Genomic DNA, 15,099 nt, shown 5'->3' with positions numbered 1-15,099 from the left:
AGAACAAACAGGCATTCTCTACATAACCTGCTCAAATTGGTATTCTGGCTGAGCCTAGTCTGCCACTACTATAATCCCTCTTAAGTGGGGGGGCTACCGTTTGGGAACCAGTGCTTTACGGGATTTAATTTACAAAGTATACAAACTGCCTATACTGTATATCCAGATTTAGATCCAGTGTTACCTATGGGAGCTATCTATGTACAATGCTGATCACTTTAACATTAACACATTTTAGGAAGCATATAGTTCTCCAAGTTGTTTCGGATTATATAACCACACATTTAAAAATTAAAATGCACTGGTTTCTGCAAAAAAAGAGGAAACTCTAGAGGCTACAAAAAAGCTGTGCTTCTCTTTCCTTCACATAAGAGACAGTTAGTTAGTTAGTTAAAAGGACACCTTGAATTCACAGTCTTCCCTTTATTTGCAGCCATGAATTACTTTAAGGAGATCCTGCCTTTTACGACACAAATTGTCTCCAACTCCTCCTCTAACGACCTAAGAAAACTTCTTAGTCAGCTTGTTGAAACCAAGATTATATCCATGGAATATTATGTTAGTTTGCTAAGTGAAAATGACACAGATGATCTTGCACGGAAAATTGCTTTGATTGCTGTAGAAAAACCTGAAATTCGCCATAAATTCCCATCACTTTTCTGTGGACCTGAGAGGGAAGACTATCCACTAGAGGCACCTGCAGTTAGTAAGTGCAACAAATAGCTTGAACATTCCTGTTGTTACTAGTGATATTAAATGTGTATACAGAACTTCAATGTCAAACAAATCAAGCAATATATGTTTTGTGTGATTTTTATCAAAACAAATTGGTCAACATAGAGCTTAAATATCTGGAAAACCTTGCTTCATTTTTGTTCTCATTGCACAATTTTTTTCTAACTTAACACATTTTTATTATCTTTCCATAAAGATAATATGGTATGAAGGTATGGCTCACTGGGGACATAATACTTTCCTATACAACATATGTGTATCTATGCATCTGAGTTGGATATGCAATATTGCTTGACTTGTTTGAGTCATTTTGTAAAGAAAAATACAGTCTTCTGCTTTTGTCTGTTGCAGGTATGGATTCAAGGCAGGAGAACCTACAGTTACCCAGAAAGACTGTCTCTAACTCATTCTCTAATACCATAACTCAATTTCCCAATAATTCTCTGGAAACACAGACCACGCCACTGGAATATTTTCTAAATTCACTCAGTGAGAACAATATGGATAATCTTACATTGGATATGTCCTTAAAATTTGCAGAAAGAAATGAAATACTTCATACATGTTTACCACTTATGGATGAACTAGAAGAAGAATATATTTTCACTGATGCCACTTCATTTAGTAAGTACAACATCCAGGTCAAACAGAACTAGTGTTGTCATATTTTTTATAACTATTTATAATTTAATTTATAAAATAACTCAACGCTAAAATGTAATTTAATCGCAAATAAAGCATATAGAAAATTAAGAAAGATATTAATGAAAATGTTTAAAGATAATTAGGAAAAGGAAAACTAAAGAGGGATACAAAAACATAAAAACAGAGGGTAATGCAGTCCCACTTGAACAGGAAGTTGTGGATAATGGCAATGTAGACATTAACCTACTTTGAAATGACCTGACAGTGATCTACCTTCAGATTGAAAGGAAACCCTTGTTTATGTTTACAGATAAGTTAAGGTCCCTATACACGTAGAGATTCGCTCACTTTGCGAGATCACCAAGTGAGCGGATCTTCACCCGATATCCCCACCTAGGGCCAAACGATCGAATTATATTTGCGGCAATGGGGCAGTCAGTTCTAACCTGCCTGATTGAGATCTGGCCAATTTCATGCCAGATATCGGTCGGGCAGGCCCGTCGGAAGTGCCCATACATGGGCTGATTAGCTGCCGAATCGCTCCAAGAGACCAATATCGGCAGCTACTATCGGCCCGTGTATGGGGACCTTTACCCATGGAAGCCAAATGCTATTATCAAGATACAAGATACAAGAGAGCTGAAAGATAATGCATTGATTGAATACATGTTAACCTTTCTTTTACTATTGCAATAGAGAGTGGGGGCTAACCAATGTAGGGCTATTAGTTTACACCACTCTAGAAACAGACCAGGATAAGAAAGTAGCAATATAGTTACATATAGTTACATAGTTAAGTTGGGTTGAAAAAATACCAAAGTCCAAGTTCAACCCCTCCAAGTAAACCTAGCACACACAAACCTATCCTGACCTATCTATACACTCACATACATTGTTTTTATAGGAAAAAGTAACTTCACTATAACCCCATCTAATGTACTTGTAAAGACACTTTGTATAGACACTAACTATGAGGTTAGACTGTCAAGGTTGGGGTTGTTTTCTCTGGAAAAAAGGCACTTGCGAGGGAAAAATGATTAATTTCCTTATTTAATAACCTCATAGTGTAAATCTTCCATCCCCTTTACCAGTTTAGTTGCACGTCTCTGCACTCTCTCCAGCTTATTAATATCCTTCTTAAAGAAGAAAGAAAGGTAAAAACTAAGTAAGCTTTATCAGAAAGGTCTATGTAAATACAGCCATAAGCACTCACAGAAATGCTGCACCGACTTCTCTGTGAAAAGATTTCTTGTTTCTGTAATTCACGTGCCAGAGACACACAGCTCTCTGTTGTCTCCTCTATCCTGCCCCCCCTCAAGAATCCTAAGAACGCACCCCCCCCTTAGGAATGTGGATCTGAGCCAATCAGCAGGAAGCTGACTCATAGTCTAACTGAGCATGTACACTTGGTCTGGGTGTCTGTGCAGGAGTGAGGCATTATGGGAACTTTCTTCCTGTTTGGCTTCTGATCATCTGAACAGGTGAAATATGGGGAGACTTAAGGGCACTATTGAGACAACTGAAGGTATGCCTGCAGCTTGAGATTAACTCTTTATTAGCCTTTCTTTCTCCTTTAAGGACTGGAGCCCAAAACTGCACTGCATACTCACAGTGAGGCCTTATAGAGACCTATAAAGAGGCAAAATGATTTTTTCATTCATTGAGCCAATGCCCTTTTTTTATACAAGACAGCACTTTATTTGCTTTAGTAGCCACTGAATGACATTGCCTGGAATTAGACAGCTTGTTATCTACAAAACCCCCCAGATCCTTCTCAATTAAGGATACCCCCAACACACTAACATTTAGTGTATAACCAGTGTTGGACTGGGGTACCTGGGGCCCACCAGAAAATCTCACCCCAGGGGCCCACCATACCCATAAGTGCAACTGCTGCGACTGCTGCTGTTGCCACCCAACCCACACTATATATATGCACAACGGGGCTGTCTCATCATAATATAGGGCCTAAAGTGAAAATAAAGCTTGGGACTTCAAAACATGCACTGTGCTTAACATGTTGCCAACCTTTTTAATCTCTTTGCCACATACTGAAGGTATAATGACCCACACATGCAAATAAAATTACTGCAGAAATGGATAATATGCATTAACTGCAGAAATGCCAGTAAGGAATGCACAATAAGCAAATTAACTTCAGACATACCAGTAATAAATGGCCATTAAACATATTAACCCCAGACAAGCCAGTAAGAAATCAACAATGAGCAAATTATCCCAAGACATACCAGTAAGAAATGGCCATTAAACATATTAACCCCAGACAAGACAATGAACAAGTGAACTTAATCTTAACCATGTTAGTAATGACCATATTAACCCCCCACAAGCCATATCACTTCATAAAATGGAAATAAACAAATTAACCCCAAATGCCAGTAGGAGTAAGAAAAATAATATATTAAAAATATTACCTGACCCACTGCACAATTAGAAGGTCTGCAGGGTGATAGAAAGGGCAGCGGGGGGCCCAGCAGGGTGATAAGGAGAGCTTTGGGGGAAAAATTACATAGTCGCCTTGCTGGTCCCCCCAACACCCTTGACGCTGTCGCTTTGTTGGGCCCCATACTGCCTTCGGAGCCATCTCTCTGCTGGGCCATCCACTGCTGGCCTTGTATGGGAAAGATGGCCGTGCGTTCTTCTGTGAAACGCACGGCCATCTTTCCCATACTAGGCAGATGGTGGAAGGCTCAGCATAGTGGCGGCTCTGAAGGCAGGGGGCCCACTAAAGCGACAGGATTAAGGGTGGTGGGGGGACCAGCAAGGTGACAAGGAGTGCAGCTGCGGCTGTGGCAGTTGGGCAGGGCCGCCGCTCCCTATAAGCAGAGTACACAGTCTGCATAGGGCACCAACTCCTAGGGGGGCACCATCCCAGCTGCTCAAAAAAATTGTTTTTATATATTATAACATACCCCCCAACACTGTCCCGCCGGTTTTAATAGCGCATCCCGCTGTCCCGGATAGTTCAATCAATCTATGGGGGCTATTGGGGGCACTGTGTGCGGGGCCCCTATAGTAGGTGTTTTTTTTTATTACTTTATTTTTAATATTTGGGGGAGGGGGCACAAAAGTAAATTTCTGCTTAGGGCACCCATTTGGCCAGCAGCAGCCCTGCAGTTGGCCTATCAGGAAGGGAAACCGGTAATTTAAAGTAAGCGGGGCTCAGCAGGACGGGGGCCCACCGGGATTTTTCCCGGTGTCCCGGTGGGCCAGTCCGACACTGTGTATAACTCACATTTAAATTATTTCTACCAAAGTGCATAACTTTGCACTTTTCAACATTGAACCTAATTTTCCATTTTGCTGCACCAATTTAGCCCTGACTGGGCCACATTAAAGATGTACACTGGCAGCCTTAGTCATTAAAATGTTACACACTTGTCTATCATTTTTAGTGTTTTTTCTTTACTATACAAGCATTTTATTTCCAGCATGATGAATCAGCTCTGCAAGGTCTGCTACAATTTAAGCAATGCTTTGACACAAGAGTACTTTTCTTACATAGAGATTTTTATATCCTGGCTCAGGTCTGCTAAGGTTGGCCCAATTCACCAGTTATTTAACCAACTAAAACACTTGGGGGCACATTTACTAATCCTCGAATCCGAATCCCGAACGGGAAAAAATCATATTGGAAATGAAAATTTCGCGATTTTTTCACATTTTGCCCAACTTTTTCGTCGCCGTCACAACTTTATCATTTTTGCACGACTTTTTTGTCGCTGCCGCGATTTTTTTCGTATTGAGCAATTGTAAACGGCGGAAAAACCAATCCGAATTTTTCGCAACGGCGACGAAAAAAATCGCAAAAATACCGATCATTATGAAAAAAACACATTCGGACGCTCGTGGATTAGTAAATGTGCCCCTTGGTGTATATTTTGGCTAACTAGAAATAACAAAAGCCTTTGTTATTCTGTTATCCAGATTGCTTGGGATTTGCTGGGGTTTTCTGGATAAGGGGTCTTTCTGTAATTTGGATCTTCTTTTCTTAAAGGGGTGGTTCATCTTTAAGTTAACTTTTAGTATGCTGTAGAATGCCCTATTCCCAATTGGTTTTCATTTTTTTTTGTTTAGTTTTTTAATGATTTGCTTTTCTCTTCTGCCTCCTTCCAGCTTTAAAATGGGCCCCAGCAGCCAGAAACTATTGCTCTGTAAGGCTACAGTTTTATTATTATTGTTACTTTTTATTACTTATCTTTCTATGCAGGCTCTTATTCTTATTCCCATCTCTTGTATAAACCACTGCCTGGTTGTTAGGGTAAATAAGACCCTAGCAACCAGATAGCTGCTATAATACCAAAGGGAGAGCTTCTGAACAAAAAGATAAATAACTAAAAAACCTTCAGAAATATAAAATGAAGTCCAATTGCAAATTGTCTCAAAATATCAATGTCTACATCATATTAAAAGTTAATTAAAAGTGAACTACCCCTTTAAGTCTACTAAAAAATATGTTTAACAGTAATTAAGCCTAATAGGATTATTTTGCAACCAATTACGATAAAATATATATCTAACGTAGGATCAAGGGCGGGCCAAGCCGACTGGGCGCCCTAGGTTGGTGCGATGCAGTGGGTCATTGCCCCCACCGCTAATGACAAGCAGCGGGGGCAATGTCAAAGAAGGAGGACTAGGGGTAGACAGGAGAGGCTCCTGCCTGGCGCCCCCTAATCGTTGCGCCCTAGGCGCCCTAGTTTTGAAGTATAACCAGCTTATCAGTCAATTGCCCAACCAATTCTGTCTTAATGTTCGGCTTTCGTAGGGGCAAAAAATTGTCCATTGTAGTGTCAGTGGAAATGATGTCAACAAGCAGTTGCTCATCTAATTCCAATTCAGCATATAGAGGTTACCAATACTATGGGGCACATTTACTAATCCACGAACGTCCGAAAAGCCTTCAAATGCGTTTTTTTCGTAATGATCGGTACTTTGCGATTTTTAGGGTTTAGTTCTCATTTAAGGCACTTCCATATCTCATCCCTCTGTATTTTTCTTGACATAATGCTGGATATTACCCAGCAAAATGTGTTAAGAATTGTGTTGGAAATCCCAGTGAAACGCAGACCTTTGTGTAATTAAGTGCCACCTCACAACTACCACATGACCCCAATCTAATACCACTGCCCTGTCCATATTAGCTTCTCCATAATGCTCTTACTCAACCCCCCTTACCTAGTTTAAACCCCCCTCATAGCCATCCTTTTGGATGCAGAACAATTGTGGTGCAAAAGAAACTTGTTCTGGAGCTGCAAATACTGTCATTATCTATGACCATGTAAGGCAATAATATCAGTGGTGGGAGAATTATTTCAGACAAAGAAACCAATGTAAGACGTTTATCAGATACCAAAAAATTGACTTATTCTGCAAACCTGCCACTGTCACACTACTGGCTTTAACAAGGGTTCATAATAATCCAGAAACTGTAGAATTGTCTAGTTTACGGCTGTTTATTTGGTAGCCCATGGCCTCCACTGTGTAGCCCCCTCCTATCTGGCTGCTGTGATTGTTTACCTTTGTGTAAGATTTAAATGGTATCAGTACTGAGATTAACTGGCCCCCTGCATGGTTCACACCTCATAGTCAGGCTGTGTAAGGCTCTGCTGGGGATTGATCCCTGGACCTACTGGTTCTTGGCTGCTCTCCCTAACTGGTGAGCCAGGAGAGCAGCTGGTGAGAGGGGATTGCTTTGTAATCCCTTTCACCAGTGTCCTGGGCTTCATTACATTACCCCAGCAGCCTTATTGGCTAGGTGGGGTCAGCCAATCAGGACTGACTCTACCCTATATTAGCCCAGCCCTCCTCACAATCAGTGCCTGAACATTGTTTACATTTAGCACTGTGGCCTGTCCCTAGCTGGTGTTCCTGTTCTGGCTCCTTTGTCTTGCTTCTTCTTTTCTTTGTTCTTAGCCTTGTTTTCTTGCTTCCTTGCCCCTTGTCTTGTTCTTGTTTCACTCCCTGCTCCTCACTCCTCTCCTCAGTCCTCACTCCTGTTCTGCCTGTTCTTGCCTTTGTCTGCTCCGTCCTGTTCTGCCTGATCTTGCCTTGTCCACTCCGTCCCTTCCTGTCCCATCTGATCTACGCCCGCTCCGTCCCATCTGATCTATGTCCACTACGTCCCTTCCTGTCCCATCTGATCTACGCCCGCTCCGTCCCATCTGATCTACGCCCGCTCCGTCCTGTCCTGATCTGTACTGTCCCATTTGGTCTACGCCTCCTCCATCCTATAACAGCCCCTGCCTGAAGGACTCACCTTACCTTTTCCCACTCACTACAGAATAACTCTTGACAGGCTGTAAACCCCTGTATTGTTCACACTTTGTAGTTCCTGCATTGTTCACCACTCAGACTGTAAGCGCCCACATTTTAACCTGTTGACACCTCAGACAAACTGTAGGAGCAGTATTTAGAATAGTGGAGGGCCCTTTACTGTAGAAAAAATATATACACACAAATATATATATATATATATATAAGTATCTAGGTGCTAGGGTTTCAACAATCCCCCCATAAAAGGATTATATATACCAGCAAATCCCCAAATAAACCCTGCGCACCAGAAGAAACTTTCCAAGGGAGGTATTATAGTTAAAAAGACTTTTTTATTTATCAAATCATTATGCAGCAAAAATATTGCATTTAAACAACATACTATCCATTAATATAAAATCAATACATACCACCCAGTGAAAAATCTGGAAAAAAAAGATATGAAGGCAGATACTTATGATGAGAAAATACCCCAACGTTTCGGCTCAAACGCCTTTCTGAAGGGAACTCGTGTCCATAGTGTAGTACACAGTTTTTAAACCTTGTATGGCGCCAAAAGATTACTGCACAAGTGCGTGCTCTCTTCTGCTTGGATACCGTGACGTCACTTCCGCATACATCACTTCCGCAAACATTATATTCACTTCCGCGATGTTGCGCCCTGTACGTGCATATGTAATGTATAGGGGGCAACATCGCGGAAGCAAATATGTTTGCGGAAGGGATGTCAAGGTATCCAAACAGAGGAGAGTGCACGCTCGTGCAGTAATTTTTTGGCGCCATAAAAGGTTTAACAACTGTGTACTACACTATGGACACTAGAGTTCCCTTGAAAAAGGCGTTTGAGCCAAAACATTGGGGTATTCTCTCATCAAGAGTATCTGCCTTCGTATCTTTTTTTCAGTTTTTTCACTGGGTGGTATGTATTGATTTGTTTAATACTGGATATTATGTTTAAATGTAATATTTTTGCTGCATAATGATTTGATAAATAAAAATATCTTTTTAACTATAATACCTCCCTGGGAAAGTTTCTTCTGGTGTGCAGGGTTTATTTGGGGATATACTGTAGGAGCAGTGCCAGCATTGTGTCACTGTATGTACTGACTGCCCTACCCTGCCGGTGAGTGCCATACTCTGCTTGCCCTATGTTGCCTATATGAACCATACTCTGTCTGCCCTATGCTGCCTATATGTGCCATACTCTGTCTGCCCTATGCAGCCTATGTGTGCCATACTCTGCCTGTCCTATGCTGCCTGTGTGTGCCATTCTCTGTCTGCCTTATGCTGCCTGTGTGTGCCATACTCTGCCTGCCCTACACTGCCCATGTGTGCCATACTCTGCCTGCCCTATGCTGCCTGTGGAAGGTGAACCTGGCAGGGGCTTGTTCTGTGAGTTTGTTAGCATTTGGAAATAATCTGTAATTATGTGCTGAAGGTTGCTGTGCTATCCACAGGGGAGGCCTGAGGATTTAAGGGTATGTCTAAATTTAAACATAATAATTTCTTCCACATATGAATGATGATATTCCTGCAGTGGGCACCAACCATTTGTGTTTTTGCTGCGCTACCACCATTAATATGGGTACGGTCTTAAAAGCTCTTGTGATTACATGGGTATGGTTTGAAGTGGGTGCAGTTTAAAAGAGGGGAGTGGTCAAAACCGGCTTCAGTTATTTCATTATTCCAGAAAAACTCCATCCCTCTGTACCAAAGAAGTTAGATAGCAATTGCCTAGTTTACAGAACTTTCTTTTGGAGTTGTCCAGGGCATTTGTTTTGTCATGAACCTAAGTGGCAACACTTGCTGTGCTTCTGCATTTAGAATCACTTTTCCATTAAAATGAGGCCATCATGTACATGGCCAGGTGCTTCCTAAAGGGCTAACCAACTGCTAGATTCTGGTGGTTTTACTAAGGACCAGGAAGAAGCAGACAGATGTGTGGTTAGATACGGCATGGCCGTAACTGTAATAAACTGGATGATTTCATAACATATAAATTTGAAATAATGTTCCTTGTCCATAATTATACATTAAGGAATTACACTTTAAAATGATATAGTTCAAAGAATGGAAACTAAACTTATTAGGAGTCTGATAATACTAAACTTTAGAAAAAGACAAGTTCCTTGTTATCAAAGGATGCCTTATTAGCAGTATGACTAATAAGGCACCTCAATTTGCCAAAGTCGACCGAAGTTTACTCTCAAGGCAACTTCAGCAAATCGCGGTGCCGCGTATGCCATCCCACTGGCAAATTAAATTCTAGCCAGTGGGATGGCATTAGAGCTGGGCGGTATGACCAAAAATTAATATCACGGTATTTTTCAAAATTATATCGGTGTCACGGTATATAAATAAATAAAATATGCAGGATTGCAGGCTCGGGATCCTCCAGCGATGCGTCCCGAGCGATGCTGCTTCTGTTGTCTCCGAGCGGAGACAGGCCCTTTTATAAAGTTGCGCCCGTGCGTACTGACGTCACGTACGCATGGGACGCCCGTGCGTACGGATGTCACGTATGCACGGGGCGCAACCCTGATCTACTTAGAAGAAGATAGGAGGAAGCGCGCACACCGGTATTGCGGTATGTACAAAATTAATATCGTTTTTTTTTTTTAAAAACGGTATTCGGTATGCAGCGGTATACTGCCCAGCACTAGATGGCATTGTGGGGAGATTAGTCGCCTGCGACAATGAAGATTTGTCGTGTGGCGACCAAGCCCCCCTGTGTGTCACTGCCTTTATATGTACTGCTTAAACATGCCTAAGTTCAGTATTGGAAAATATTAATGCTAATTCTTATCCCAAAGCTATGAAAGTGACCAAAATAACCACTTTGCGACTGGACAAAGAAAAGGAAATGAATCAACATTTTGACTTGTTTTCTAGCTTATTCTACTATAAAAATGAAACTGATATTTAAATCTGATAGGTATATGGTATATGAAAGATTAGCCATCCAACATAACTGAAAGTAAAAATGGATGCTGCATTTTCATCCAACAAGGCGGTAAGTCCACCAAATATGTCCAATAGACATTTTGGATAGATTTCCCAGCCTCCACCATTGATTTTAGAGATTATGGCTCTACAATTTACTTACACACCCCTGGCCCATTGCAACATGGTCAGCACTGGCCTCATGGGCCCCTGCTACCTTCTTAAAACCCTTCTGCTAGCTGGGATTTACATCAAGCCTACAGTTGTCTAAAACCAAATTCTGCTACAAAATAATTTTCCCCCATTTCACTGGGAATTATGTTCCATAACTGGGTATTATCACTGGTCAGGCAGCCCCCAGTTGACAGAATGACACATTTTGTAATAAACTTGGAAATAAACTTCATCAGAGGAAGCACTTAGTGTGCGAAACGCGTTAAGAAGGAGAGAGGGTGCCATGTAGCATGGGATGTATCTTTCCATTTAGTATAGTATGTTTTGTTTTTTGAATTTTGTATCTAAATTCTGAGCCAATAAATGGTTGTGTTTCTCACTGAATAATGTGCTTAATTATTGCATACTTTTTCTTGCCCTATATTTCTTTATCTTCTTTGTATTTGTCAGGGGATAGCCCCTGCTGTCTTTATCCTAGTTGTCCTCTCCATCAACCATTCTCTATTGCATATTCTCAATAATAATGTGCCAATCTCAGCTACATACCACTGATCCCTGGCACTGATGCCATTATTTCTGCTGTCCTTTCCACCCCATGTGCCTTTCACAGCCTCATCAGGTTTTTTCTGTCCTCCCTCACTCCTGTGTGCCAGTCTAGGTCCAAATCCCTTATCTATGTATATGCCATGCTCTCCCCCACTTTGATGAATACCAGACCTTGTACCCATTTCCCCATGCATCTTTCTCTTCCACCCCAAGTGACAATATCAGCCTAACCTTATCTTTTAGACACACCATTAACTCACACCCAATGCACCAATCTTAGTTTCACCCTGTGTGCCATGTTCGCCACTCATTTGCAGATGTTATCTCTTTTTCCTCTTCTCCCTACATGTCACTCTCATCCAGTCACCATGTGTCAGTTACTGCCCTTCACATGATCCCTTTTGTCATTTTCATCCCTTGACCCCACCCACTTTTCCATTCCAACACTATGCCTGTCATAACCCCTTCTGTTTCTGCCCATATGCCAGTCTGCACCGCCATATAACTCAGACTTTTCACCACTGCCCGTGTGTCACTCACCCCCACACTCACTGGCCAGTGCCCTCTTTGGGGTCACTTGCCCATGTTACCCAGCACCCTCCGACCAGCACCGCCCTCAAATTGTCCCACATATGCCGCATTCAAAAAAAAGTTATCCACTTTTCCCTCCCGACACTGGCCATGAATTGACCGGGTCCTTTAGTGGAGTTTGTTTTATATCCCATTAATGGTTGCCCCTCAGACTCCTCTGTTTTGTCCCACACGTGTGTTGCTCCGGTGTGGGCATGCGCACTGCATCCTCCCAGCTCTATTGTTGCTAGTTGTGAGATTGCTTCCAATGTGCGCAGCAGCCGGACTGCCAAGCTCTTTACCCGCGGATCCATGTCAGGTGAGTTCGTGCTTTTAGCCGAAACCTGCATTTGCGGGATAAATGTGACTGTGGAGACTTATTCCCTCCCTACCAAAATTGTCCCCCATGAATGTAACGCCTAGTCAAGAAAACACGATGACACCATAGCTTTTGTGGGTGGAGTTCGGCCACAGCTTTATTACAGAAATCCAACATTAGAGAAAATAGTCCTTGCCATGTAATACAAACTTTACCAAACATCGCAACAACATTTTTTTTATAACTGTTTATAACGAATGCCGGCCACTGCAAACGCAGTGGGCATGTGAAAACCATCAAACACCACCAGAGATTAAATGGCCAAGGACTATCCCCCGCCAGGAGGAGTTCATGTATCCCTACTTGAACTCCGACCCCCACCCACCAAAAGCCCTAGCGCCCGCTCGATGCCATCTTGTAATTCGGACAGGAAAATATCATGTCCTATGTCGTTAAGGTGTACTCCGTCCTGGGTCATGAATCTATACGTTTCACCCTCCAGGTGACAGTGTCGCCATGCTACCCACCCTTTACTCCTGATAAAACGGGAGATCTTCACATTTAGGAGCCTGCGTGCGCGATCAATCGCAGCCAAATTTCTAACCCCCCTCCAGGTCAGCCTAGGGACGATTTCGGACCATAATATAACCAGGTTGGTGAACAGTGAGGCGCAGCGTTCTAGATCCGACTTAATCAGTGTTATGAGCTCTGCTACCTTAACCACGCCTAGGTCGTTGCCACCCGCATGCACGACCAGTACTAGCGGGCCGTTGTAAATTCTACACTTCCGGTAGGACTTGGGACGGACATATGCAGCGAAACAGTTGGACTTCCACCTTCCCACAGTTTTTACGGCTGATTCGCTGAGGCCCTGTAAACAAGCTTCTGTCACTGCGCCGATCCTAAAGGAATGTGTACCAAACTCCTTTTTATTTAAACCCAGGTGCTCCAAGCATCTGTTGAAAAGGCGGCTAAATTGGTAGCGCGTAAGGGGGGAGCCATCCTCATGGACAAGGAAATTCGCTCCAGCACGTCTTAGCGCCGCATAAGCAGTAATCAAGTTTACTGGGCAAGCCTGTCCATGAATAGCGGAGATGGTTACCCAGCAGCCCCTCCCCAAGACATCGGTTTTTGACCTACCTATCCGGAAGCGTATGAACTTCTTGTCTATTATCATGTCCCCATGCATTAAGCCGCCTGGCTTTTTGGCGCTCGGGGGGACGAGCTCGCTAATGCGAAGGGCCCCAAAGAAGGCCAGGCTGAAGGCTGCCTGGAATAGTGCGGTTTCATACTGAGACCTGCAAATGACCTGCAGCGGGGCTAGCAAGCGATATAGCAGCTGGAAATCTACTGGCCTGCGCGTATCCCCTTTTTTGCTTCTCGCCTCCAGCTCCAGTGAATGGAAGCCACTCACTCCATGCGTTACTGTATGCTTGCCACGTAGCTGGGGTTACCGAGGACATGACCATGCTCAGCAGTTGTCCTCCACCATGCGCCATAGGAATACTGGGCATTCCGCTCCCTCCTGTTCCACTGCTGGTACCAGCTCTCTGAAGGTCCACCACTGAAAACGATACAGGGCATCAGCAGCAGTATTTACACGCCCCGGCACGTGCCGGGCCCGGAACCATATGTTAAAATCAAGGCAACGCAAGACTAAATGTCGCAGCAGGGCAAGCACTGGTAGGGAAGAGGAAGTTAGTCTGTTTATCGCAAATACCACACTCATATTGTCCGTCCAGAAACATATCTTTTTCCCCGATATTCTCTGTCCCCATATCTGTACCGCTACCACTATGGGGAACAGTTCCAGTAGGGTCAGGTTTTTGCATAGCCCCACCGAAGCCCAGTTGTCAGGCCATTGCTCTGCGCACCAGCTCTGGGCGAGAATGGCTCCGAACCCTGTGGAGCCGGCGGCATCCGTAAACATGCTCAGTTCCTCGTTGGACACTTCAGTGTCCATGAGACAGGTGTGGCCATTGTAGTGTTCCAAGAAAGTTTGCCAGACCTTCAGGTCCTCCCTTAATTGTTTAGTGATCCTAATGAAGTGGTGAGGATGCTTAACGCCCCGCGTGGCTAGGGATAGCCTCCGCGAGAAGACCCGTGCTATAGGCATTATGCGGCAAGCAAACACCAACAGGCCCAATAAGGACTGCATGCTACGAAGCGTGACTTTTTTTAGCTGTTAGCATTTCGGTTACTGTACCTTTAAGTTTTTGGAGATTGTCTTCCGGGAGGCGGAAGACTAGTGCTACCGTGTCGATTTCGATGCCCAGGAAAGACAAAACGGTGGTTGGTCCCTCCGTCTTTTCTTTTGACAAGGGCACTCCAAATCTCGACATAAAAAATTGGAATGTGCTCAGAAGCAGTTGGCACACGTTTGTGGCTTGGGGGCCTATGAAAAGGAAATCATCCAAGTAATGAATGACGGGGTTATACCCGGTTTCGTGTCTGACTACCCATTCGAGAAAAGTGCTAAAACATTCAAAGTAGCGACACTATATTGAGCAGCCCATGGGAAGGCACATGTCAAAATAGAACTGGCCTTCGAACTGGCAGCCCAATAGGTGGTAGCAGTCGCTGTGGACTGGAAGCAGGCGGAAGGCGGACTCGATGTCCGACTTCGCCAGCTGTGCTCCCCTCCCTGCCTGCCGTACCAGGGATACCGCGCGATCAAAGGACACATATGAAACTGCTGCGGCTTCCTTGCTGATCCCATCATTTACTGATTTACCCTTTGGGTGAGAGAGATGGTGAATTAGCCGGAATTTTCACGGTTCTTTCTTTGGAACGACACCCAAAGGGGAAACTCGCAAGTTTGGGAAAGGCAGGGAAGCGAACGGGCCAGCCATGCGGCCCAGTGCTACTTCGTT

At 43.6% G+C, this 15,099-nt stretch overlaps 1 protein-coding gene across 1 annotated transcript in view; it reads left to right on the top strand.

The window, feature by feature from the left end:
- Positions 1–391: 391 nt before the first annotated feature.
- The window catches only part of ciita (class II, major histocompatibility complex, transactivator), a 69,040-nt gene continuing 54,332 nt past the window's right edge, over positions 392–15,099 (top strand). The window contains exons 1-2 of the mRNA XM_018097270.2: positions 392–706; positions 1,087–1,359. Coding sequence (XP_017952759.2) covers positions 436–706; positions 1,087–1,359 — 544 coding nt within the window. The 5' untranslated portion in view covers positions 392–435. The remainder of the gene's footprint in view (positions 707–1,086; positions 1,360–15,099) is intronic.

This window comes from Xenopus tropicalis, chromosome 9 (assembly GCF_000004195.4).
Source record: "Xenopus tropicalis strain Nigerian chromosome 9, UCB_Xtro_10.0, whole genome shotgun sequence".
Lineage (NCBI taxonomy): Eukaryota > Metazoa > Chordata > Amphibia > Anura > Pipidae > Xenopus > Xenopus tropicalis.
Note: the sequence above shows the minus strand (reverse complement) of the source record. Positions and strands in the feature narration are given on the sequence as shown.